Consider the following 27,545-nt stretch of genomic DNA (forward strand, 5'->3'; position numbering starts at 1 on the left):
ACAGAATAATTAAAGTTTGTAGATCTGATGGATGCCACGCTTTTTTATTTAGTCCGCTACATCCGAGAGGACTATCCGTTAATAATCTTCTCGCTGATGTATCCAGGCATGGTGTACAGTATAAGAACCAGGAAAACTGTCAGGATGGCTATGATGATCAGAGCGATGATGTATTTCTTATATCGCTTCCAGATGAAGAAGATGAATGTCTTCAGGGGGTTGACAAACCAGTTGAAGGAAGTTTTAGGACGGCTGTAATAGAAAACAAATATATTGAACTACAGCTACTGGAGTGTAAATGTGTGTCATGTATACCTGAGAGTACATACAATACATTATATAATGACGTAATTGTTGAATTATGTCATTCGCCACAAATGCGGAGACTAATAACGCTGACATATTGTTGCCATAGAAATCAGAAAAAGCTTCTTAAACAATTGGGTTGTTTTTATTTTGTTGAACCTTGAGAGGAAATAATAAAATGACAGATCTGCTGATTGTGTTTTGCTTAACGGGTTAAATAGTGGAATTAATGTTTTTTCCATGCTGAGTTGGCCCTGCCAGTGGATTTTTGTGATCTGACTTGGGTTCACAACCTAACTAATTTCCATGTATTTGATGTAATATCACATCTATTATTCAATATGCAAACTTTACATATTTATACATGGGCTCATAGTGAAGGCTGCTAAAGAACCTTAGACCCCATAGACTACAATGCACATACTTTGGTTTCTCCAGCGGCTCCGGTTCCTTACGTGCCAGTCCCACCGGACTCTTCTCGGCCTCCTCCAACGTCAACAACTGAAACTCCGCTTCCACTTTTCCCTGTTGGTAGGAAGCATGGCACCGTTATTCATCCACAGTGTTTTCCCTCTTCACAAAATTAGGACTCTTCGTATAAGAACAGTTATGTTTTTATTGTGATTACAACCTGCTGAGCTATACAGTTGTTTCATTAAGGCACAGAAAATAATTCCGAGATATGTGAAGGCCACATAGCTGGCAATTGGCATAAGGAAAGTCTGAAGGACATAAACGAAAGGTGGAGCGTTATCTAGCTTGGATATGGCTTTAACACGTGTTGGGTTTGCTATACATGGGGCTAGGTATGGTTTCTCCTCTGATCCATGCTTCTTTGCTTAGCACAGGTTTAAAAGACGTTGACTGATAGATTTCAGAAGATCCTGTAAATGTCTGCTGAGTTGATTTAGAAATTATTCTCTACATTTAATATGAGCTTAATATTGATCATAAAAGCCCTCCTATACAGTGAAGATACGACTGTTGTGTGATGTGAGTGCTGGATATATGTGTTAGACATCTACTTACTACTGTGCTTTAGGGAGGCGCTACAATCCGTTGACACCCATATATTGAGTATATGACAGCAAAGACTTCATTTAGTAAGCATGATCCAAGTATGAAGAACCTTGTTTTTGTCTTAACATATTACATGCTTTGGAAATTTGTAACCCATCTAGCAAAAAGCCTAAAGAACTGCCCCCTCACCCTTCCCCACCCAAATTGTGAAGTTAGCCTCCATTGGGTCACTATAGGTAAAATAATTTTAAGGGAAAAAAAACACATTTCAAATTAAATTGCGGAGAAAAACTTACTGCCAATATGTATGTATTCCCACTTGGGTCCGTAAACTGCACATCCTCGGGATTCACATTCTTCCTCTTTTTCTTTTTCTTCTTTTTCTTCTCTTTGGCCTCTCTTTCCTCCCTCTCTTCATCTTCCTCACTTTTGAGTTTGATGAAGGGCCACCACCCTCTCATGCGCTTGTTCCTGAAGATCGAGAAGCGGGGGGCGGCCCTATCCTTGGCCATTTTAATTGTACATTGTTGGGCAGCCTTTGCTCCACGTACCATGTCACTTAATTTCAGCTCTATTGATCCTTTAAATTGAATGTAAGCAAGAAATTGAAGGAAACATTATTATCCTCATAAAACATATAGTGGTGTATACACAGAAGCTTCCATGGCCCCCACAAATGTTTTAAATTGAAGGGTAAACTTCAGGACCCCACTGGGTTATTATTGATTAAGAGACTTATTTTATTGTTATTTGATTATATTAGAATATTGTAATTTTTATACATTTTCTGGGAAAGACTAAAATATGAACATACCTAGAAAATCGTTAGCTGAAATACGGTCATAATCCCAGACTTGGAGGGCAAGGACAGCTGGTTCTCTGAACTCTGACTCCTCTAAGGAGAAGATGGATTCCTTCTTCTTATATGTGACCTCCTTCTCTGTCGGGAGATAGTCGAACCGGAATACAAACCTCCAGTTAAAGTTCCCTTCTCCAGTTAAGGAGTTAAAATGTACATCGGTTTCCTGTTTGTCACCCTCCAAGCCTCTAATCCACCTGAAAAAAATGCATTTATCGTTACTTCTAAACAGCCTGGTCCATAATGCTTGTCTAGTGCTGGGCATAGAGGAGTCTTAAAGTGCCAGCTTCCCTTATTCCCAGCTTTAAATGTTTACCGTATTTTGTGTTACCTTCCTTATTTGGAAATATTATATTGTAATAATTTAACGAACAGTTGAATATTTATATTACACCAGCTGTGTTTATCAACTGTATCAATCAGTGCTACCTTAAAGTACATTGCACATTACTGTTTTAGACTACTATGACAGCACAATATATATATTGATTTTTTTTTTTATTATTATTATTATTATTATGGTTTTTTTTCTGGCATGGGCACCCCAGGAATTAGACTGGTGCAACTAATTTATATATGCCACTGTAAATGCAAAGGCGAGGTGGGTGATGTATAAAGCCCTTCTATATATCATTTTACCTTATTAGACACATCATTTTTCTTCAGAACACCCCAAGACAATTTATGTGTAATCTTATAATTAGGAGAATGCATAAGGAAGCAGGAGTCTATCATTGGAAACTTACAAAATATAATTAAAATCTAGTACATACCCCTTGACATAAATGTCACTCGATGGCTCGCCAGTAAATGGATTAACGTCATCTAGAATGACATCATCTGTATTCCAAATGATGACACGCAGCTCATAACTACAATGCAAAAATACACTGTAAGGTAACAAGTACAGAACAGTCACAGGGGTTACAGCATCACACCCTTTTTTATCGTTTAGGAGATGGTATATCTAGACCCACTTAAAAATAAAACTAGGATAGTGGCAAGGATGGTTTCCAGATTGTATCCGTATCTAGAACGCAGCGCATGCAGGGAAATAATAGACTGCCCGATCGGACGGTACCTGACTGGTGCTCGTGGCTTGATGTTCACTGGTGGAGGTGCAGGAACGTCGTTTGGGAACATGTCAATCCACATATGTAGGGATCCCTGAAATGCAAAGAAAAATCTTTAGGTGTTGGGATGACGAAGCGGTATGAATGCAAAATACATTTCAGCTGAATTTTCAGAATCAGCACAGTAGCCTTTTCCCGCTAGTCACATCAGGGTTAGTCACCGGTTACTGTTAATCTTCGCTGTGTAATTCGTTGGCGCTTAATAAATAAATCTAGAATGTGCGCACCAAAATATATGACTAACGCTGCATAACCTTCATAGATTCCAACATACATAGCGGTGCGGAGCTGGGAAATCGATATCCAATAGTGATTATTATTATGATAATTTCTAAGACTATATCCATCGTCACCAGAGCCGGCTCTGAATATGGCCATTGAATGATGCAGCTCAGTCAGCGGGATAAAATATTACATCAATAAAATCACAGATTAGTGAATATTGATCTTATAAAGCTTTGGTATCTATAATTGTTTGGTGTTCCGGTTACAATGGCTCTTACCTGTCCCAAGCCGGGATTTTCTTCATTGTAAAGAGTTCTCACTTCTAAATGCTCCGGTACCAGTCGGCAGCCATACTCTGGCATCTCGTCCCAGTGCTGAAGAACATACAAGGCTTTGTGCTCATCATAGTCTGCCAACATCTCATCCTCCTCTTTGTTCTTATCTCTCACATGTGCCTCTGAAAATGAAAGGTAATTTAAATTACTATAAACGATCGTAAACTGCTGGGTTTCCGGGAATGATTGGATCTTTAAACAAAACTTGGAAAGAGTTGGAAGAGAAGGATCAGAACGGGGGAGTTGCATGAACTATAATTGTTTCTAAAGACCTGATCCATATTTAGGGAAAATATTAATCCAAAGGAAAATGGGTTGACGCAAACTCAAAGACAGTTGGTTACCGTGTGCCACAAAGTGTCTTATAAACAGTCTTACCGTTTGGAAATGCTTCACTGGGTATCTTAAATATCTTGCTGTTCACCTTGACCTCCTCTCTCCGGTACTCCGGGGCTGGAAGACTGTGCTTCTTACACAAAGAGCTTAAAATCTGGGTTGGTTTAAATGCATCCCTCCATTTGTTATATCCGTCTCTGTTACACAGCAAAAGAAAAATAAAATAAAAAAACTAAGAACACAGGAAGAAGAGAAAAACAATAATGGAAATGTTGATTAACTCAATTTTACATCCTCCCAAAAAGCAATAACTCTTTCTGAAGCCATCATTCTTTTGCTTCTAAAGGTGACTGAACCTGAATCTCATGTATTCACCTGAAACGGACATGTTCCTTTGGCTCTTCCAGCATATTGATGAAGGATATTGTGTATTCTGGCTTCCCTTTTGGTAAAGTTGATGTGTCCACTCACATCTCTCTAATGATCATCTAGACTTTCAGTATCAGGAGTAGGGACATGAGAAGAACTTTTGAAGGCTACGCCACTTCTACCCAGACATGAGAACATTATTGGCGCATCAGGCACTAAACATTTGGGAAGAGTGGTAATTAAGCCGGCTATTGTAGCTAGTAAAGTGGGCCATACCAAGAATAGTTTTAGTGCAAAGTGTCAAACGTGGAACCCAGAGAACAATTCATTGGTTGTATTGATGATTGCTATGACTATTTACCCCTTAATGCCCAATGACGGCCCAGGCACATCAAACAAACGGTTGGGTAACGACCAATGACGTGCCAAAAACAGCCTGGTCCTTAAGGGGGTTAAGGTGTTACTGTATTTTGCATTCAGCGTCGGTATTTGGAAGGGGGCACATAATTTATAGAATGGCTGGTAATATACGCCACACTTACGAATCATACTGAGATGCAAATCCACAATTTGCTCGATGGTTGCTGTAGAAACGGTTTTCCAGATCCAACTTTGTTTCTCCAATCAAGTCATCGGAACCAACGAGATCGTGGTCAAAAACCGAGATTGTGAGCTCTGATTCCATGGGGAATGAGATCGTTACTTCAAACACCCTGGAAATACACAAAGCAAAGTGCGTTACATTTCAGAATACAACACCGTTTTAATGTAATTTTCATCTACTTTTCAAATCAGATAATCCCATAACCCCCTATATTTAAGGGAGCCACGAGAGTCCATGTCCGAAAGTTAATCATGATACCCAAGGCCACGTTGCATGCCCTAATGACAATTCCCCAGCTCCACTTACTCTCCAAACACTGGATTTAACTGTTTGGGGATGTATCGTTCCTTGCTGTCGTGCTGCTGTTCTCCCACCTTTACAACAACGTATGGATCGGCCTTTCCATTAGGATCTGCTGGGGACAAGTTAGTCGCCTAAACACGAAAAATAAAACGTTCATGTCAGTACATCCTAACGAACAAACGGGCTGATGGTTTCTAAGAGCAGTTAATACCCATACACTTACTTTAACAATGTATATCCTGACAAGAACTTTCACCGGGCGGTTTCTTGGCACACCTTTCATTATTTGGAAGTCGGAGGTGGCCTCTTCTGCTGAATAAATGTAAAAAGAACCCTGGGGGGAAAACCACAGGGTGAGTTCTACGGCATTGTTCTAAAAATCAATGTCATTGAATACGAAAACAAAAGAGAATGAAGTTGAGTCCATAGAAAGTACATATTGCAAAAAGAAACACACTGTACCTTATACTTTCCCATAAAGTTATCTTCCTCGTTACCATCGTCATCGTCTAACGCCTTGCCGCGATATAAGGGGAAAACGTGCAGCCAGTCTTCAAAATTGTCAAATTCATTTTCCAGCTCAGAATTGTAGATCTGCAAACATATATATGTGTTCTGTAATTCTGAATATATATATATTTACAGTGTTTCATACACAGCTTCCTAAAAAGAAATCCTGGTTCTCGTTTGCATGATACATTCTTGTAACAAGAGTAGGGTTGACTATTGGTGTAAAAATAATAAAAGACTGGCGCCAGATACATACCGTTAGAGTCGCTATTGTTTTCCTCTTCGGCTTCACAACTTCTATTTCAACAGTAAAGTCCTCCTCACCATCAGCATCTAATGAGGCTACATTCATGTTCCCTGCATCTATTCATCAGAAATAGACATTCTGTTTAACGCTGTAGGCATTATTGTCAACATTTAAGTAACTAAGGCCAGATAAGATCATTAATTAGCTTTTGCATGTCCTGCATCTGGCCTGCATACATCAGCTTCTGTGTAAAGTCTTGCGTATAAAGGATTTCAACTAAAATGGTAGATTTTTATAGCAATTAGTTGTTGAGGACCCGCTGGCCCTGTTACTATCTGCTATTGGAATACAACTCTCATCATATTTAGCTAGCCTGTGTTTTACCAAGGATGATGGAGATGTAGAACAGAAGTGCTCCCAACCACCCATGATCTATCTAGGGGCATGAGCTGTAAGTCTCACCACCAGCTTCTTCGTTCTCTCCATCCTCGTCTTCTTCGGCAGCATAGATCTATAAGAAATGATTAAAATATTACGGTGGTCGCACCTCTAATGTCTGTTTCCAGAGAACAGACCATGCCAGGAAAGCCTAGTGTTCCAATAAAACAAACAACAGCAAAAGATAATCTTAAACCCACTGTGATTTATCTACATTTAGTCCTCAGAGATACCCAATACTTAATTCTGACTATTTGGCACACTTTGGCTCCACTACACGTGCTTGTCCTGAAAATGCACTAAAAAGTACTTGAATCTTCTTGACACACATTAAGATTTTGAGCCTTCCTACCTGATCATTTATTTCTCTTAAAGATTCGTAGTACTTTGACCACCAATCTAACTCTTCTGGATCTGGTTTCTCTTCTTCCAGCTCTTCCTCCTTTATGACTTTATTTAAACTCTTGAGAGGATCCTAAAGAAATAGGAATATGATTAGCAAAATAATATCAGCCATACCTTGAACCTTTCAACAACCATACTATAGTTTGTATTCCACCAGTGGCTGACATTGTTCTGTTCCTTATTATCCATCCTATGTTAGAAGCGTATGTGGTATCACCGTGTTGGATAAAGGGTCACTGCTTCTCCATGCGTCCAAGCCAGCTTCTGGCGGCAGGTAGGACTGGACCACAGTACCACTGGGGTACTAGAAGATGCTTTCCCGGGGCCCCGTTAGAATTAAAGATGGCCCTGACATTTAGAGTAATAAACATTATTTTGTGGAGCCATCTCTATGGCCATTGGTTGCATCCACTCCATGACCATTGTGACAAACCGGTCTTTCCGAAGCTCACTTGATGTTGATCCATTGGATCCATGGTGTCTATGTGGAGGATTGCCGTCATAATTACAGAATAGCGCCCTCTAAACTTATAGTGCCTAACAGACACATTTTAACACAAACATTTCTGAAGCCGGAATCTTACATATTATAATCTGTTTCATTCCCCAAAAATGATATTTTAAATCTTGGAATTCTTTTTTAACGCATTGAAAGATTGGTTGGATTACAAAATAAAGTCCTTAGGTATCAAACAAACCTTCACAAGGTTAAGAGGGTTGAATCTGCTACTTGTTCCTTTGTCATCGGATTCATTGCTTGTAATACGCGGCATGGAGTTTATCCGAGGGAAGTTCTTTTTTTCTAGAGGAAAGAAACAAATCAGGGTTTTTTTTTAAGATTCCTCGAAATAGCAAACAACGTCTAAAATGTAAAAATGATCATAAAATGTGGGGCAAGCAACCCAAAAATAAAGACAACTGAGGAGGGATTGGTTCATTAAAGTCCAACCACCTTTCCCAAAGAGCCACTCCTATACAGACCCAATACACTCACGTTTCTGTTGTTCCTCTTCTTCCTCGCTCTTTTCCTCTAACTCTTTGGGAGCGAACTTCATGAGATGAGATACCACTGTCGTTCCCACCAAGACAGAGCGGCCAAAGGCTCGCTTCTCCACAACAAAGATGCTTAGGGGCGGGTGGAGATATACCTGTTCTGGCAGTTCCTGAAATTAATTTATACGTTTAATTTCTTGGGGAAAAAAATGGATTGTTGGCACATGGATAAAAATATGCATTAACGATATATTAATGTATATGTGTGTGTTTATCCAAAAAGATGTTTTCTCCATAATGCACTAGAAATGCGTACTCACCACTTCGATAGATTTAACCAGCTCAGTAAAATTGGGGAATTCTTTGTAATTTAAAATAACCTCGGATTCCACTATCTTTCCGGCGCATTCGATGCGGACTTGAGGCTGATCCACCTCGAAAAGATTTATCCTCCTCAAATCTCTCAAGCCCCAGAAAAGTACCTAGATAGATGAAGACAAGAGGACGCGGAGAAATTGTGTGTTAGGATAATGGTCTTAAATTACATTTATTTAAAGAATACCAACAAATCCCATAACACTAGTAAATGGGGGGGGGGGATGAAATGAATAACATTAAAACGGAACAAAATTAACAATAACCTGAGCACACATTAAGACGTTTTGCTACAGAAAGAGAAGCTTTTGGGATTTTATAATATATTAATGTCATTAAAGTTCACTCTACATTGATTAATGCGCCGTATAATTGTGTAGCAGTTTGTAAGATATGTTTGATAATAGATTTGAACCTAATTAATTTGGCATTTAATATTCAAAGGCATAAAAAGACGTTAAAATATAAGGCCCATATCTGTGAATATTCAAAGGGCAATAGGGCAGTTTCCGCACCTATTATATTAATACATTTTTCTCTGTTTAGTCTTTGTCTTGAGAGGTAGCGAGTAACGTTTAATTACAGTTTTTTATTGATTAATATAAAAGTGTATGAGGTACTATGTTCGTAATAAAATAAATACCTCTATTCGGAACTCCTTTAGTACTGGACGGATGCCTCTAGGGATAATAAAGCGTTCAGATTGCTCGTCCATGAATTCAGGTTCTTTGGGTTCCACATAATCCGGTATTGTTGGCTTATAAACATGGAATGAAAGAGCACGTTACAAACCATTAACTAGACGATGACTTAAAACGTTAAGTGTTAAAGAGCCTCCCGTATGCCATCTTAACCTTTTACAAAGAGTCTACAAGCGTTATAGCCTATAGAAGATCCAAAGTCCAGTAATGTGTTTAATAAAAAGAGGAGCCCAAAGGTGACCCCTGGGCAGCTACCTTTTTTATCTCAGCTCAATGGTTACTTATTGAGAATCAGCACATCCCTCAGGCTTGAAATGATTGGCAATGCCACGAGAGTGCAGGTGGACGGTGCCAACAACAGACCTTACCTCCAAATACTTTTTGCTGTCAAGTTCTATTAACTCAAAGATGGCTATAAGTTCCCCAGCATCCATGTTCCCTTTTGTAATGTCAAAGAAGTGCAGGGAAGGCTGGACATATTTTGGGTTTTCATCTTCATTATCGTCATCTCCCAGGAGAGTAACAATAGGAGTGGCAAAGGCCCGACCCAAGAAATCTGGAGATCCCTGATTAGAGAGAAATGAGAGAGGTGATGGATGGGGAGCCTGCAAATTGTTGTGTTAATAGTTTATTTTTATAATTTAACAAAATGCAAAGTGGGAGAACCGAAGAAAAATTAAATCAAACCAATATTTGGTGTGAGCAGCCATGGTCTTCAAAACAGCATCAACTTCCACAAAGGTAGGGATTTTGTAGGCGTATGGTGATGTATGATTAAACCAAACATGTGCTAATGATCATCAATTTAATATGTAGGTTGAAACCTTAATTTACTGAAGCAAACAATGGTCAGCAAAAATGAAAAACATGGAAGATGTCCAGCTGTGCCATCAACTCAGCAATGGCAGAAAACAGTGAGACCCTGGTAAACTCATCTTCTGTCCAGAGAAGTCTCGTCAGAAATGGTCTTCATGGAAGACGTGCAGCCAAAAAGCCATACCTCCAATGTGGAAACAAGGCCAAGTGATGCAACTATTTCCAAAAACACAGGAATCGGGGCTCCTTCCAAGTTTGGGGCTGCATTCATGCAAATGGAGTTTGGGATTTGGTCAGAATTAATGATCTTCTCAATGCTTTACCATGTATGAAGATGTAAACGTACCTAAGCCTGAGTTCACCATTTTTATTGCGTCATTCTGTTCGTTATATTCATTATTACAAGACTAAAACACATTGCATACTTACAAACTTGTCCATATCAAAAATGTTGATGATAATAAGTGGGGGATCGTTCCTCAGATCTTCCCTGTTACCGTCAATAACAAGATGATCGAATATTAAGAGCTCATTCCACAGTGGGGCCAGAGTCTCATTAATGACCTGAAGAAGACAACCACGTCATAAAATGTTCTTGAAATAAACAACCTAGTGGCGCATGCTTAAGGCCTATTTAAAAGCTAGACAGGCTACGACTACATATTCAAGGGGTACGACAAGACGAGAATTGACAGACTAACCAATACATTAGGCGCATGTCTCTTTACTCAAACATTTATACAGTCGTAATCTTAGTCAACAAAGGAAATTCCTGCCTGGGAAGCGTTACCTGGGTACTTTGACACTGATTTCCAAATATTACCCGAGCAAAAGGATCAGACAAGCCATTATCATCAGCAGGCAGAATGCCTCGGGCCTGATACAGGTGAGCGCGGAGTTGGAAATAACAGTAATCTACGATGAGAAACGTGTTTTACTGTCTTGAGTTTGAACAGGCACTCTGTATTGTAATGACTCGGATGGTATACAAACTACAGAATTGTTGCAAAACAATAAAAAACAAAGATTTATTTTTTTTTAACTCTTTTTGTGGTCATACTACATCTATCCTGTAAATCTCCAGTCACTTCATCTACATCTTCACAGGAGATCATCTTCGATGGTCATTCATCAACGCTTGTAGATTCTAATTAATGATAGATAAATGAACACTGGACAGATCTTTGCGGTCTTTGGAAGCTTTTACCCCAAATGTGGGGAGAAGAAGAGGCAGAGTTACACCTTTGAGATAGTTTAAAGCTTCGCCCTGGATTTCACTATGGATTTTAATATGATTTTGGGGGGAACATCTTACAGCATAGAAAGGATTTGGGGGACACCATCTGTTGGAGGGTATTTTTAGTCTCACCATCTCGGTTGAGCAGGATGGGTGGATTTGGGGTCGGGGTATCTATGAGCTCGCCGTTCCTCTCGTACATCAGCTTGAAGTCCTCCGGCAGGTCGGCTGTGCTGTTCTTGGCGTACTTTGTCACTCCGAGCCACAAATATATTTCAGCTTTTGCAAAGATTTCTCTGTTGTACGTTCCTGGTGTCTGAACGGGCATCAATAATTAGTTAAAAATGGTAACAAAAAAATCATCATTAATTAACAGTAAGTATCCCTTAATAAATTACAGTTACAGGGATAACTAATATAAATATGTATAAATTCCTGTATCATTGTATTGTTGCTACAGTTTATAGTAGTTTTTTATACTTTTATGTTCTATCATTAAATTGCCTAAATAATTTTTCTTAGTTCATGAAGGACTATATGTATTAAATAGAATTTAGTGTATCAGCTCTGTTTGCATCTCTTATTATAATTTTGTTCATCTTCTCTCTCCCTCTCCATATATAAATATCATTCAGCCGTTGCTTGTATTCAGCTTTGTCCCTTACGTTCTTTACAAGTAAGAAGTCACCTTGAAGAACACGGTGGTGATTTTGCCGCAGTCCTTTCCCTTCTCCTCTTCCACCACGGAGTAGAGGATGTTCTGGGCCGGGATCCGGGTGTAAGCGATCCGCTTGTTATTACTGAACAGCCAGACCATAACGTCTGGCAGTGTGCACTGTGGCTGTGAAAATACATCACAAACGTTGAGCAAAGCAATCGGTACAAACCGTTATTTATTCACGTGCCCCGTGGATCGACATGGAATCCATAGAAACGTGATTACGTCTGCATGTTACATGGAACGGCTTACTATGCTTCACTTTGTCTTAATAGAACTCATACAATAATGAGTTCTCCTTCTAGATTTTGTAGGATTAACAATAAAAATACAATAAAATGTAAAGATTAGGATTTTTAATATAATTACGTTATGTGACCCATTGACCCCGCTGCCCCTGACATTACCTCTTTGGCTAAGTATCTGACTTTTGTAAGGATTTTCTTTGCGTCTTTAATCTTCTCTTTAACGTTATGCTTGTTCAGCCGCCGGCTCGCGCGCAGCGCTTGCTTTGCATAAAGAATCTGGTTGGAAAAAAAGAGTTTACTCTACAAACAGGGCTATGAAAAGATAACGCTGAACGTGACAATCCACAAATAAATCCCGACGCGTGGTAAAACGGGTCCCATACAGAGCCTACATTAGGCTTTAGGGACATTATGGGGTATGTAAGGGGTGGTCAAAACCAAGCAACCTATTTAATCGTATATACAACATATTTAATCATATATACAACATATTTAATCATATATACAACCTAAGAAATACAATAAATCTGCTCTTAAAAAAAAAAATGGCCACATTTACGTCATCAAGCGGCTGCTGGCCTTAAAGTGACAGGGCCTCCTCAATATCCCCACTCCGGCCCTGCATCTACCTCTCTGGCGGATAGGTCTGTATTAATGCGAAATTCAGCCCCTAGGCCCATGACCATCTCTGACTCTTCCTTAAACGAGTAAAGCCATTTTTAAATCTGTAGTGAGAAGACTTTCTATGACATACATTCATTAAACCTAAACTTGTGATAAACAAGCACAGAGTCTACACGGAGGGAACAATAAAAATGAAAAGGACGCGACTTACAATGTTGTGGGAGAGGGATTTCATTCTGCATCGGTCCAGGTTATTGGGCCGGGTCATTGCCCTCTTGCCTGAGTTGAGCGAGTACTGTCTGTAGTAATTAGTAAGAAAAATAGTCAGGATTCATATATTTCAGAGGAATTTTATAACATTTTGGTCACCATTTCCTTAAAATGAAGATGAAAACCCCGCAGCTTGGCATTTATAGAGCGCCGCATGGGATTCTATCACACTTCGTGGTGGTTGTACTCCTATCGTACTAACTTACAATAAAGCTGGGCAGACTATGTTGGCCGAATGCATCTTATCTGACACCAAATTCGTTGTGTTTTAATGGTTTTTGTGCTGAAATGCATACTTTTTCAACCTTTGCTCCAGAATCGAATTTTTTATATGTTAACAACTACGTACCGGCAACCGGCAACAAATTCTTCCAGAACCTGCTTCAGTCGCACCTCTGGGTTGGATTTAGGTCTTCTGGTAAGTTTTTCCACTTCTTCGAGTCCATGTTCCTATAATTCCATGAAATTACAAAGAGAATAACTCAAAGGGAACTGCAAGAAGAGGCGCGCATGAAATGTGAAGCAACAAACTTGTATTTGCAGATTCTGTTTTGAATATTAAAACTTAGTTTTCGATAACTCTATGAAGGGTTATGAACTCAATAAAGAATTTAGTCAAAGAAAAGGCAAGACTGTCGGAAAACAAACCTACCAGGCGTTCCGCTATCTTGATAATCCAGTTGGAGTTGTACAGTCTCCAGCTGTGGTCCTCCCAGTAACTCCACACATATACGCACGGCTTGTCGTTCACAATAGGAATACAACTGTATGAACTACAGATCACACACAAGGGAACAATTGTAATATACACATATAAACATATAAACACACGGTATAAACATATAAACACACAGTATAAACTGCAACATACAAGCCACTCCATCTTCAACTATAGTTTATTAGACCTGCCAACTGACAGCCTATTTTATGGCAGTCGCCGTGTGAATACTGGAATCTTTGTGCCCGATACTCTATGGGCCTGTTACGTAGAAACACTTTGAGGCCGGTTATTTATTTATTAATATTTGTTAATGGCTTAGCTTGACGAGTTTCCGTAGCCTTTCCAACCGGTCTGTTGTAAGTCTTTGTTTTGACCGTTAATTCAATACCCGATGACCTCTGGAAAGCATCATTAATTTAACCCCTTAATGACAAAGCCCCTACATGTACGGGCTGAAAATGCATTGTTTTCAATGCGTTTAGGCACCGCCCATTGTCCTTAAGGGGTTAATCAGGTTTACCTGTCGAATTCTGTTGGTTCCGGTCTCATGCTGGGAGTTACCGATTTACCCTCCTGCTCAGAGCTTGCGGGCTGGATGTCCACTTCCAGTTCATCTTCTGAACCGGTGTCCAGCAGACCCTGGCGCTCCTCGGGCACGGTCTCGGGTCTCTCTTTCTTCTTGGATGTTTTTGTGATCACCTCCGCCACTTTTCCGTAGTTCCCTGTGAAACCGGTTCTGGATTAAGGTTTGCATTTTAACAGAAAAAAGGTGTTTGTCCAGATTCTTACTGACAATCACAACAGTAACAAGATTATGATCTCTATAAGATCTTTAACGTTTCCTTCTAAACTTTCCTTGTGGTTAAATGTTAAATCTGTGATTTTTAGCCGTTGTCATATAATACAAACAGAATCATCCTAATTACATCTTTCTCTTAAACCAGTGATTTAGTGCAGGACTATTGCGTAAAGCTGCTCCTCACCCACTGGAGGCAGAACATTTGAAATATTATTTCGGATCCTCACCTTGGATATATGCCTCATACATCTGTTGTTCAACTAGCATTGGATTTTGCATTCTTAATAAAAAAAAACTTATACTTACCTATAGAAAACTCAAATTTTACTGGTTTGGTGCCGATACTGGGGTCGATCATCGTGACTTCAAACAGCGCACCGAATAAAAGGAATTCTTCCTTGGTTCCCAGAGCATTCTATAGGAATTTAAGAAAACGGAAATGTAATTCCCTCGACAACGATATATGATGTCATTTACTACTTCTGCCTCGTACCTATAATAGTTATGCAGTTTCTATTCATCTCAGTGATGAGTATGGTGCCTATAAATTGACGACGGTTGTCATGGGCCCAACATAGATCTCTTGTTACATTGGTAAGGGAATTAATACTCAGCAAGAGTATTCTAAACAAACCTTTAGTTCAGCACATTTGGTAAAACCACCTGAAAGGTGCGTAAATCGGTACTCAGTCAAGAAAATACTTGGTTCTAATGAAAAAGTAAAAAAAAAAAACTGAACTTCCCTCCCTATAAAGGTCAGGAGGCAAAGTGCCAATTCGGACCAACGCAAGTACCATCAAGAGAAGACCCTTTTGCTCACTTTTCTTGTTATTTTCAGAAATAACAACTATTTTGGAGACCGGAAATGCTTAAGATCAGAAACCTACGGCGCATGTCCAGTGCATACCTCTGGAAATGGTAGAATATCATCAACTTCGACCGTGACGGCATTAGGCTGTTCATTTTCTTTCTCTTCTTCACCCCCTTCACCTTCTTTACTCTGTTCTGCTACACTTTCTTTTTCCTTTTCCTTTGATTTTTTACTCTTTTTCTTCATCTTCAACTTGCTGAATGCGTTTTTTAAGGCCTGCAATGGTTTCTTTTCTTGCACGTTGTTATTGGTAAATATTTCCACGGATAAGGCGATAAGGATGCGGCCTCTGTAGAATATCCCCTCACCGAGACCTTCATTCAGGTCCCGATGAACGTCTCTCAACGTGTAGTTTTGGGGAGACCCGTACAGGTTTACCCAGGCTGGTCCAAAAGTTGGGTTGTATCCAGCTACAAAGAAAGGTTATACAAGTTAGAGATGCCATTCCACACAATCATTAATATTCAATAATAATTATTACTATATCGGATTTATTTTTAGATATTTTAGTATTGAAACGTCACCATTTCTGCTTGGGTCAGATATCTGTTGTAGGTCGATAAAATGAGTGGCCAGAGCCACATCCCCAATGTGAGCATCGTCTAGAACTTGGACTTTCATCTTTCTCACAAGAGGAGGAAACTGCTCGATGAAACTGATCTGCTCGTTCCACTCTGGGGAAGTAGTGTCGCTCTCCACGGAGGTTTCACCCTAGATTACAAAAATTATGTATAGATGAATTTAAGAAAAAGGTTTTTTAGCAGTGTCATGTTTACATTGCAGATGGACTTTGATATTTCACAAATTGAATTATTCTATAAGACAAGGCCATAGAAGTTGCCCATACGAGCGTGATCAGATACCTCGAACAGATGCTCTGACAATAATATACATAATACGGTATATAACAATAATATAAATAATATATAACAATATATAACAATAATATATAACAATAATATATACACAATATATAACAATAATATATAACAATATAAAACAATAATATATAACAATATAAAACAATAATATACATAATATGGTATATAACAATAATATACATAATATATAACAGTAATATATAACAATAATATATAACAATATAAAACAATAAAATATAACAATAATATATAACAATATATAACAATAATATATAACAATATAAAACAATAATATAAAACAATAATATATAACAATAATACCGGTATATAACAATATAAAACAAGAACGCTGAGTACTTGTGTACCTGTTGCCCTGAAAATGAAACCTGGACGTAAGGATCAATAAACACTTTCTTCTCCCCCATTATCTTGGAGAAGCTTCCCATAATTCCAGAACTCATGCTTGGAAGACCCTCGGCTTTATATATTTTAATACAGATTTTTGACCATGGTCGTTCTGCGGGAACCCTCTTGGGAAGCAGTAAGTTTCTACAGGAAACAAAACATGAATTACTGACCACATCAAGTATAACAGTTACCAAAGGATTATGAGGGCATAGTAACCATTTCCTCCGGTTATTGGCACCATATTTGTTAAGGGGTCTTGTATATTCTGATCATCGAGGTACCGCATACCCATAGGTGCTATAATCCGATACAACCAGTCCTTCATCCGGGATAAGAAAACTCAAGATTTTGAGCAAGGCTTGGCCTGCCCTTTGAAGACACCAACTTACTTTTCAACATCATCATTCTGGCCACTGGTAGAAGATGGCGGAGCGGTCATAGGGTCTCCCCTCGTAAGAACAGATAGGTTACATTTCACAAAACCTTTTATTCCAGCTCTGGTATCTTTCGGGTCTGTGATAACCGCCCATTTCTGAAGAAACCTGTGATCTGTAGAAAGCATCAGAACTGGTCAGTGTTGTACAAGAAGTCTATAATGCTCCAAAATGATATCTCCAGTATAGTTCATCTAAAAAGTAAAAGCCTACAGAGGTTCTACAGCTCGTTACAACATTTACGAGTCCATGGCTGACCACTCGGTCCAACTACCTCCATGACTCTACAAAGGGCAGGTATTATACCTTAGTTGGATCACCCCCCCCCATATCTATGTAGGATGGGAGTGGAACGTGTCAACAATGAATGTGGCTTTGTGGGATTTACATTTAGCTCTTTAGTGTTGATTGGACTATCGCCGTACCTTGCTGATTGTACACGGTTCCTGCGTCGATTTTAAACGTCCCCAGACGTGTTCCCATAAATGGGATTTTTTTTGCATGAACAACCTAAAAAAGAGAGAGAGCACACAAAATATCCAGAACGGTTCTATTTGTGTTCCGCACATGCTGCCCTCATTAGTGCCCTGAACCACCCATACACTATTCCACCATGTAATATGAGTAAGATGTGACGGATAAATCACCACATTTTGTCCCGAGACCAGAGGCCTTGGCTAAATGGCTGGATGATATGAAATTAGTATCAACATATCAAAAGAACCATAGAAAACACCAGTTACTGGCTCGGTCCCATGCGCGATATAACTCTTTCATAATACAGCTCGCTAGGTTACAAAGGGAAAATAATTATACTTACAGAAATCTCAATGAGTTTATTGAATACAAGTTCCCGCGGCTCAAGGAATTCAAACAGAAAGTACTGGAGGAAAAAAAAGAGATAACGATGTCACATCGTCCAATCCGTCCCGCGGGAGCTCATTCCAGAGTCAAGTTTGTAAAGCCCCCCCCCCAAAAAAAACAATAGTGACCTCATTTTACTAACATGATGTTTGCAGCTCTCGTTTGCTTAATAATCGACATTCTTACCCGTTTTCTGTCCCAAGCAGAAGACATAAGGTCCCGGCATTTTATTAAAATTATAATTTTATTTTTTTCCGGTGACTAATTTAATTAGTAAGTAAATAAATGTGCGATGTGTTTTGGGTTACATGGAGCAGCACCCAATACTGGATAAACCAGGAAAAATCTAATATCAATTAGCAACATTTTAATCGCTTAGAACATCTGGCACAGGGGGCGATACCAAAATGATTATTATTAGTATCATTAATATTATTATTATTATTATTATACATGTTATTAAACATAATATATTTCTATGTGCAGCGGTGCTGCTCGGCTTCATTCAGGTTGATGCCTGAAAAAGTATTTCAGAATTCCCACGCAATATGATTTATTCTCACCGCCAAACCTACAAGAAGCAGCAGCTCGTGCTTTACACACCGTCTTCTAAACCGTCATCCTCACCTGGTTGTAATAAGGGCAGTTTGTAGATTTCTGGGTCATTGTGTGTCGTTTCTCATCTCCAACCTTCACGTGCACCACCGGGTCAATGTTCACCCCGACAAGCTTTTGGGCCTGTATGACAGTGACGGCGATCTGGAAACACATCGTTCCAGACGATGAATTAAATGCAAGAAGATTTATTTCAAGGCAGCGGCTACGGCACATTATAAACCCCACTGACTTTACACCAGGCTTGTAACAAATGCTGATTTGTTAATGGCTACTGCCGTATTTTGCTCCAATATAAGACCAATGCTTATAATCAGAGGTCTGACCTTTCAACCTGCGGTAGAGACTAGAATCGCCGTACTCTACATACTACATACTACATACATGCATTGTAAGTCCGTTTTAATGGATGAAGGTCGGAGAATACAGTTTCCTTGGCACGTCATACCTGGAAGTTCCGAGGTTTGGGGTTGGCTGTCAAGTCCTTCAAGGGAACGTTACAACGGCTGTAAAAAAACACGAAAACGTTTAAAATATTGTTTGATGTCACTCATTGTCCAAAAACAAAAGAGAGGAGGAATACTAAGTGATTTCTTTAGGTCATTTGTACCCAACACTCTATCAGTATGGTAATTGTTTTAGTATACTCCATACATACTGTGACGCGGTACTCTCAGAGGTTCATAGATATAAACACAGTCCCGCATTTAAATAATTGTGTCTTGTGATACAAAGTATGAATTCTGTGATCTTCTTAAAGTACCTTAGCACTGGAGTGAAATTAACTCCAGATATCTCTATTTCCGCATCATCGTAAGAGTCGTCGTCATCATCATCATCTGAACCTTTCACCAGTTTCCTTCCGATACGCACCGCATCGATATCTTTTTTACGAGCCGCTTCAGCGTTGGAACTGAAACAGAGGGCAGCGTAGAATTGCTCTGACGATTTAACTATTTAACAGACGATTTTAGGGTGTTAGGGTTGCCATTCCCTGCGTGTGTCAATATTTGTTAAAATTGTATTAAAAAATGATGAAAAATGAAGGGTAATTTCCAAGAAAAGCCCTGGCTATGACCTTGGTGGGACTCAGAGATGACAAATAAAAATCAGCATAAATTTGGGGTTTAGTTGGAATTGGTGCCCATATGGTAACCATGTTTGGGATTTTGCTCAGATTATTTCGATGATCCCCTCCATTGCTTTACTCTTGGTCTTCCATTCATGTCATGGTTGGGGGGGGGTGCATATGGGAGCCCTCACAGTATTTGTACGATTTATCCCTTTCATTTAATCTTTTCTCCCCTCCCGGGAAAACTGTCTGGGCAGCCAAGATAGCTGGCGTGACTAATTAACTGATATATCCCAAAACCGGAAACTGCGCCCAGGAGATTTTTAATCTGATTGCTCCTTCAAAAAGGAAATGAAGACTCCAAAATATGAACAAGGTAGTCAGAAATGACATCATAATCATTAAAAAGGGGTTTGAATTTTTCCAGGAAGTCAAACTTACTCCTCGTCTTCAAAACCAACGTTCCGGATAATGAATGCAGAACTACAAAAGAAAGAATGTCAGTAAATACATAAAAAGAGCATTCCGTTTTATAATTTTGAGTACAGTGTGGCATAAAATCACAAAAAAAACATTTTGGAAAATATTGTGTTTTCTGTTTTTTAAAAAAATAACGAGTTTTTTTAATATTATAGTGTTTTCAGGCAGTCTGAAGGAGACAAATGTTTTCCATGGGACTTTTACCGTTAACTGAGTGGGTTTATCAACCAAAAGCTGTCAGGTTCTGATTTCCTACCTGTCTTCCACCGAAGCGAAAAAGTCATCTCCCAGCCACGCGCCAGCAGAGCCTTCGGGAGGCTGGTAACGGATATCCAACTCAACGTAGATCTGGAACCGGGGAACATGTACAATACAAAGATTATTATATCTCACGGCCTCGACTCGCGGGTCTCATGGAAAAGGTTAAGTACATTTGCTCAGAACCCACCAAAGACATCCAAACTGAGAAGTCTATCTCTAGGGAGGAAGAAACGTCTAGTTGGCCCTTCACAGACTAGAGGGACTCGGTTATTATTTTATTCATTAATTATTTACATTCGCTTTTGGTTTTTGTAGAATGGATTTGGGTTAGAAAGGAGGAGACCAGATTTCAATAACTCCATCCAGGGCCGTACCTGGGAAGTGGCCGGGTTTGACTCGGAGTCTTTGGGTCTCCTCTCTGGGTCTCCAGGTACGTTTCCTATTTCTCTGGAAAGGGGAGTGGCTTGTGGCCACGCCCACTCCTTGGCTATGTTCCGCCCACTCCCTGCCTACTTTTCTTTGCTCTCCGTTCCCGTGGCTATCCCTGCCCTTGGCGAAGCCGCTGCTCCAGAAGGGGGACAACCAGGTGGGATTCAGAAAGTGACAATGACTCTCCATAGATCATGACATCACTCTGACATCACTCCTTTTATTATCACTATTATGCATTTGTAGTTTTCACAGACCTTTCACATTCATCGTTCATCTTCACATCAATCAATAGTGAATAAAAATGGCTGTCCATATGTTGGGCTTAAAATGGTAGATTTGGAGAGAGAACCTCCGCCAACGGTCTTCTGTGATCAGAACTTATTTCCGAGCATCATCTGACCTCTGACCTGAGCCTTTGTAATGTGTTTTATAACAACACCCAGCATTCCCCGATTGTAAGGAAGAAATCTGAAGATGTTTAGACATTTTGGAAAGCAGTGATTAGAGCGCATGCGCCTCCGCTTTCCTGCATTGTTAACGCGACGTTCCCCTTGGAGGCTGAAATCTGAGAAGACCAAGAAGGGCCGGGGTTAACAACGTCCAAAGTGTCGTAATCACCGAGCAAGAATGCCAAACTCATGAAAATGTTATATCAACAGAAAATCACATTTCTGGCATGTTTGTCGAAGGAAGATAAAGAACGGGTGTGTTTTTTTTTTTCTGTGAGCAGGGTTTATAATGAGTCACGGAGATGTCTCATTACTCACCAGGAGAAAAGAGACAGTTCCTGCTAGCCTTTCACTTGAATGTTGGGTGTAGTTATTATAGCAGGTATTATAATGGTCAATGTTTACCAAAACACGAGAACTCCACACCTAGACGACGCAGAAATCCCACATCAAGGCTTAGAAACGCTCGAGACGCGGCGGCGGCCGGACAATTAGAGTTAGCGCTCTACGTTATGATTCAACGGGGGAGACCCGGATCATTTTGGATGAGTTAAATACTTGTTTTAGGGTGTAAGATGTTTACTGACATTTGTTATGGATATCAAAACATAAAGACTCTGATTCAATGCAAAAACACAAAGGACAAAAAAGTTTCCTGCCATTATTGTTTCCATCTCTAAAAATAATCCCCCCGCTTTCTGTCCACTTACCCCCGTAATGCTGTAGTTTTTGTCCACTAGGGCTTCCGTTAGGTTCAGGCGGCCGCTCTTCGGGAGGTGCTGCAGGCTGATTATTAGGGTGCCCAGCGATCTGGAAGGAACGGACGGCTTTCAGATGAATCTCAGAGAATATTAACAACAGGACTAGTAATCCGAGAAATTACTGTCTCAATAACGACATCCAATGAGAGCTTTCCTCAAGGCACGACCACTGCTGACTTAGAGTTATAGGAGTTACAGGGGGGTAAAACCAAAATTGTAACGTATGACATGCGTGCTCATCTCACACTCCTTTATTCTGATGACTGCGTCTTTACGTTTATTTTTATTTTTTATTTGTTTTTTTTTAGTAATGGGATAATATTTTCCATGTTAGATTATTATGAATATTAAATTATGTAGGCCATTTGCAAAATGATCGCTTAATGCAGAGACTAGTAAGCATGCCGATTACTTTTATTATAGATTAATGTAGTCGTATGATTGGCCTCTCTGCTTTATGATTGGACAGCAGACATGAAATAATTGGTTATTCTCTGCCCGTTATCTAGAGAATTTGTGTTATTTTCATACAAGCTACCCCTATACCAAAAACGCATCGCCTCTGCTGTACTGACAGCGATAAATCGGATAATTTAGTCACCACCCCACCCCACGAGTGTTCCTCGCTGATGTCCCTCTTTCCTCGCTGGTGTCCCTCTTTCCTCATTGATGTCCCTCTTATCTAGGAGCCCAAAATACTTTCAGGGTATAAGAGTGTTCCAGTGTTTCCCAGTTTAAAACTGGTTATAACTTAGCTTTCAATTCCTTCTCTATTCAGCACCTAAAGTGCTGAGAGTTGGTAAAAGTACGGTAAATGGAAGTAAAATGTTCCAGTATATACCGGTATATATTTTGTTTTAACCAATAGACATCTCCTGGAGGCCAAAGTAACAGTAACCGACGCTTGCTCTTTCTAAAAATACGTCTCCTGATTTAATTTGATAGAAATAATGTATTTTTTGCATGATTGAGGGCCACTCGAGCCAAGTCATCTTACCGGTTAGAGAATACCTTGCTGCAGTTGTACACCTTGACAACAAGAACTTCTTCAAACACCGGCTTCCCATAATGTGGCCAACGGAATAACTGTACGGGACAAGAAGAACATTTTAGCTTCTTCAGAAAGAGTCCGGAAACGTTTGTGAAAATATGCAGTTTAGATAGGGCACTAGAGTAGGCCGCGCGCCAGAATATCCCCTCTGCGGTGTCAGATCGAAGAGGAGGAGAGGGAAGCCATGCAGGCCTCTTATAATGATCAGCCCCTGAGAGCAAGAGAATATCCTTTATACCTGGTCTCGTCCAAGCTCCTCACAATCAGAGATGGAGGTCATTAATGGCGTCAACACAGACAGGGTGATCGGCCCACAGAGAGATATATAGATGACGGCAAATGCATGATGACGACGAGGGGCAGAGCAGCCACCCTAAGACCAAGGACCAACATGGAGCTACTAGACCCCAACTTCTTCTAGCAAGAGGCTCCGGTCTTCACGCCCTCTTTTTGGGTGCCGTATTAACCAAAGCTGTCTGCACATCATGCGCTCAAAACCCTTACAGGATCTCATCCAGCCGTGAACGTAAATATTGTGGTCTGTGTTCTACGTTACAATGGATTATTCCGGCTCAGTTCATTGACCTCCGTGGTTTGGATTGGATTCACAATCTCAGCCATCTTGTTGTCTTTTCCCACCATCAGTCACTTGCAGTAAAGCAACGTTTTAACTCAAGAGGACAGCAGACGGCGGACGGGGAGGTGCGCTGCAGCTTCTTCTAAAGGTTAAGCACCTTTTTTATTTGCATATTAGTGTTCATTATTATGCATTATTCATTGATGGGACTCTATTCCTACCCTGCAAGATGCATTAATTAATGCGCGCCCTGTTATGGGGCCTTCTGGCCGCCTTCGCATTAGCAGACCGGGCGCGCCGGGCACAGAGATCACTCGGCTTCCCCGGAATAACTGCAAGGAACGTCGCCTGTGGCGGCCGTCGCTTCGGACTCACCCACTAGACAAATAAGAATAAAACATCACACGCGAGCTTTTATAGAGCGCGCCGGAGGAAGGCAGCGAGCTTCCGACGCTCACGGAATGTATTAAAGGGACCCTCCGGGGCCCCCGGACGGCCCCCTGAACAAGGAATGCGGATAAAAAGTACTTTCTACGTTCATTCATTAGATGTGGAAAACCACCCGAGATGAAATAACCGGGCTGCAGAGCATCGCCTCCTCCATGACCTTTCACACCAGAATCTACGGGAGCGCTTTCTCCGCATGCACACGGAGGGTCTCAACAGCCCCCAAAACACTCACCAAGACTAGAGACTGAAAACTGAATGAAAGAATAATTTCCCTGGAGGAAAAGAATTGTTAGCGATCGCATTTCCTGGTTCCTCCCGCAGCGCTCGGTACAGCGAGCGGCTCTGAGCGGACTCGGGATTATCGATAAAGCGAGTATGAGTTGGAGAGTATGAGTTGGAGCTTTTCATGAAATAATTATTTTATCCTCCCGGAGATTTAACTTCTACGCCGCGTAATCTCTTCAAGTAATTAGAGAAACGATGACAGCTTAACGCTGCTTAAACCCGATCCGCGCCGGATTTACTGACCTCGCCAAACTCCGCCACGGATCCGGCGTTGATTTTCTTGGATTTATGCGTGAAACCTTTAATAAAAAAAATAATAATTAGAGATCAAGCCAGGTATTTATAAACTCGTTAATAACGCTTCGCTCCGAAACAGACCAACGAGGCAGAAGCCGGCCGCCTGTCCCAGCGTGGGGACACGGGGTGCTACCCTGGTACCCCTCACAATACAAGATAGGGGGGCGCACAACCTAAAAAGCGTAAAATAATAATAACCAATAAATGCACAAAATAAGGCAAGAATTCAGCGCATGCCTGGCGAACGCCAGAAAACATCTAAGGCATAAACGCTGGTAACCAATCCAGCCGCGTGAAACGACATCGCCAAACGCGGGGTACGGTGACATTGTGGGGGGTTCAGCTATGTGCGGCCGTGTAGCGGGCAGCTCGCATCCCCGAGTCCCAGAACCAGGGGAATGAGCCGGGAATATACTGGGAATATACCGGGGATGGACATGAAAGGGGCCGCAGGCCGCGTGGGGCCGCCGGGTATTTGTCCCACCGCAGCCGTTACGGGGTTCTTTAATACATTGTAACGTTAAGTAGAACGCGTTGGTTTAAATTCAGTCGTTTAGCGTTCAGGATTTACCGACAAGGAAATCTCTCTTTATTATCTCAGAAACCCACAAACCGGTGAGGCCGCTTCTTTAACCCCTTAGTTACCCGGGGCAGAGAGACTTAATGCCTTCCCTTCCAAAACAGAAATACGTCATAGAGCACCGTGCCGGTCGGCTTAATGGTAATTGGGGTATTAGTGCCCCTCCCGGGGGGTATGTGTGTGTGTGTGTGTGTTGTGTGTGTGTTGTGTGTATGTGTGTATGTGTGTGTGTTGTATGTGTGTTGTGTGTGTTCAGGGCAGACAGAACCCCCTCTCCATTCTGCCCTTTTTAATATCTTAATTAAACTCTGTGTCCAGTAAAGGTACTCTAGTAATAGTATGGGTCGTGACTTTATTGGATTATTGGGGTTGTATATATATGTTTATACATCGGATATACTGTATATATATATGTATATATATATAGTGTTATAGGTGATGGTAAGCAACATGGAAAAATTAGATGTGTTCAGGGGAAAATGCTGATATGGCAACCCTACTCCTTCAACACAGGGTGTATGGAAGTATTACAAAATAAACATGTATTAAGTCTATACATTTGCCGGCCTCCTAGCCCCATGACAAGTCAAGAAGTATTTCCACTCACGGCTACGGCAGTGCAATAATTAAAGGCGCAGTTCCACTTTACGCTCCTGACATTTGCAAGTACAACATTCTTCTTTTATTATGACAAACATTGCCGTGTTTTCACCGGGACTGCTTAATTGTAGCCTTTGGTCATGTGACCCAAGTAAACCAGCATCGTTAGACTGGAAGGCTTTACTGCTATAGCAGCAGATAAGAAACAAACCTTTCTGGGGGGTTTTGTGTTCAGGATAAGTTTGCTTAACTTGCTAGAGAGCTAAGTTACCGCTTGGCCTTGGTGGAACAGCAGCTTTAATCGTGAGTGGGGTAAGTGACGGCCGACCTGAGACTTAGTGAATAGATCCCTATGCAGATCTTTGGATCAGACGGATCCTGAATGCTCGGTTACAATGTGGATCCAATTAGTGGATCTGGGAGAAGAGGTTGAGCCCGGAATGAGTAAAAACACAGAAATAAAGTTAAAAATAAAGTATTAAAGTTCCATAAAAAGTCATTTGAAAAACAGCCCAATGGGCTTACTGGACCGGCAGCTTCTCACCCGCGGCCCCGGTCCTTCTATGGGTTTATTATCTATTTATACAATAAGGTAACTTAGTAAAATCAGCGACTCTTTTGTTTGGTAAGAAAGTAACTGAAGCTCAAGACAAACGTTGGGAGCGCGCGTTTATTTATCTTTAGATGAGTTGATACCGGCCGTCGTAGACTCTGGAAACGGGATTTGCTGGCCATTAAAAAGAACGGACGTATCTATGATCAGGGCAGGCTCGGCCATGGGGGCAACTAATATGCCTTGGGTGCCATCAGCAGGTCCTATCCTACATCATGTATGTGCAGAACGTACGTATTTAATAATCCGTATAGCGGATATGGGGCAGATATCCACCAAGGAGAGTGAAAGCCCCGGGGGGGGGCATCAGACGCACCTTTTTGGGGGATATAAATCTTATATTTATTACGGGATGGATGGATAAATAATATTCCGGTTATGCCGGAAGGAATCGTCGGTGGCACGGACTGTCTGGAGCTCGAGGAACCCCCAGGGCCGCTCACCGATCTCATTCTCTCTTTGTGGACACGCAGCCCACTCACCTGTGACGAGTGAGGAGTGGGCAACACAGAGCGTTACTCTGGGCTAGTGTTTTTTCCCCCAATACGACGTTTCTTCTCGGAAGCCGTCGGCGCAGGCATTCGGATCCATACACGAAGCAGACTTACCTCTGAAGGCCAGGGTCACCCGTCTCTCGTGCCTCCCCGGGAGGTTGGTGACCCTCTTCAGACTGATGCTTAAAGACATAGTCGCCTAAATCCAAAGCCGGCCGCAGCGAAGCGTCCCAAATGCTCTGTGGGAGTCTCGTGCCAGTGCGGAGGGGATCCGCCGCCCAGCTCCCGCTCTCTGCTGCCACTTCGCACGGCAGCGCTCCGGCCGCATACTGGCTCTGCAGGTTCTGAGTGACACGGGATACCTGCAGAGCCGGTTCCACGTACATCCACGAGCCGCCCGCCTCGCACCTCCTCGAATACTTTACTCTCAGTCTTATCTCACCAGAAATGGCTATTTATAGATCGCAGCGCAAAAAAA

General features: G+C 41.0%; 1 protein-coding gene across 1 annotated transcript; it reads right to left on the minus strand.

The window, feature by feature from the left end:
* On the minus strand, positions 1-27,361 carry LOC128471326 (fer-1-like protein 4). Its single transcript, XM_053453241.1, has 45 exons — positions 27,182-27,361; positions 24,727-24,782; positions 23,118-23,206; positions 22,070-22,169; positions 20,474-20,565; positions 20,179-20,220; positions 19,429-19,578; positions 19,114-19,171; positions 18,678-18,809; positions 18,007-18,069; positions 17,612-17,696; positions 17,142-17,301; positions 16,710-16,893; positions 15,988-16,174; positions 15,500-15,873; positions 14,899-15,007; positions 14,314-14,515; positions 13,725-13,845; positions 13,422-13,522; positions 13,014-13,101; positions 12,338-12,454; positions 11,901-12,053; positions 11,345-11,528; positions 10,766-10,890; positions 10,405-10,539; positions 9,528-9,725; positions 9,102-9,215; positions 8,404-8,565; positions 8,085-8,253; positions 7,789-7,892; positions 7,038-7,160; positions 6,710-6,758; positions 6,257-6,363; positions 5,953-6,084; positions 5,714-5,824; positions 5,494-5,621; positions 5,126-5,296; positions 4,257-4,411; positions 3,822-4,000; positions 3,267-3,352; positions 2,959-3,057; positions 2,141-2,382; positions 1,623-1,906; positions 731-831; positions 1-252 (listed from the first exon to the last, which is right to left on the minus strand). Exons 1-45 carry the CDS (start codon positions 27,258-27,260, stop codon positions 72-74), a joined length of 6,081 nt encoding a protein of 2,026 aa, XP_053309216.1. The 5' UTR covers positions 27,261-27,361; the 3' UTR covers positions 1-71.
* Positions 27,362-27,545: the final 184 nt, after the last annotated feature.

The sequence above is a fragment of the Spea bombifrons genome, chromosome 13 (genome assembly GCF_027358695.1).
Source record: "Spea bombifrons isolate aSpeBom1 chromosome 13, aSpeBom1.2.pri, whole genome shotgun sequence".
NCBI lineage: Eukaryota > Metazoa > Chordata > Amphibia > Anura > Pelobatidae > Spea > Spea bombifrons.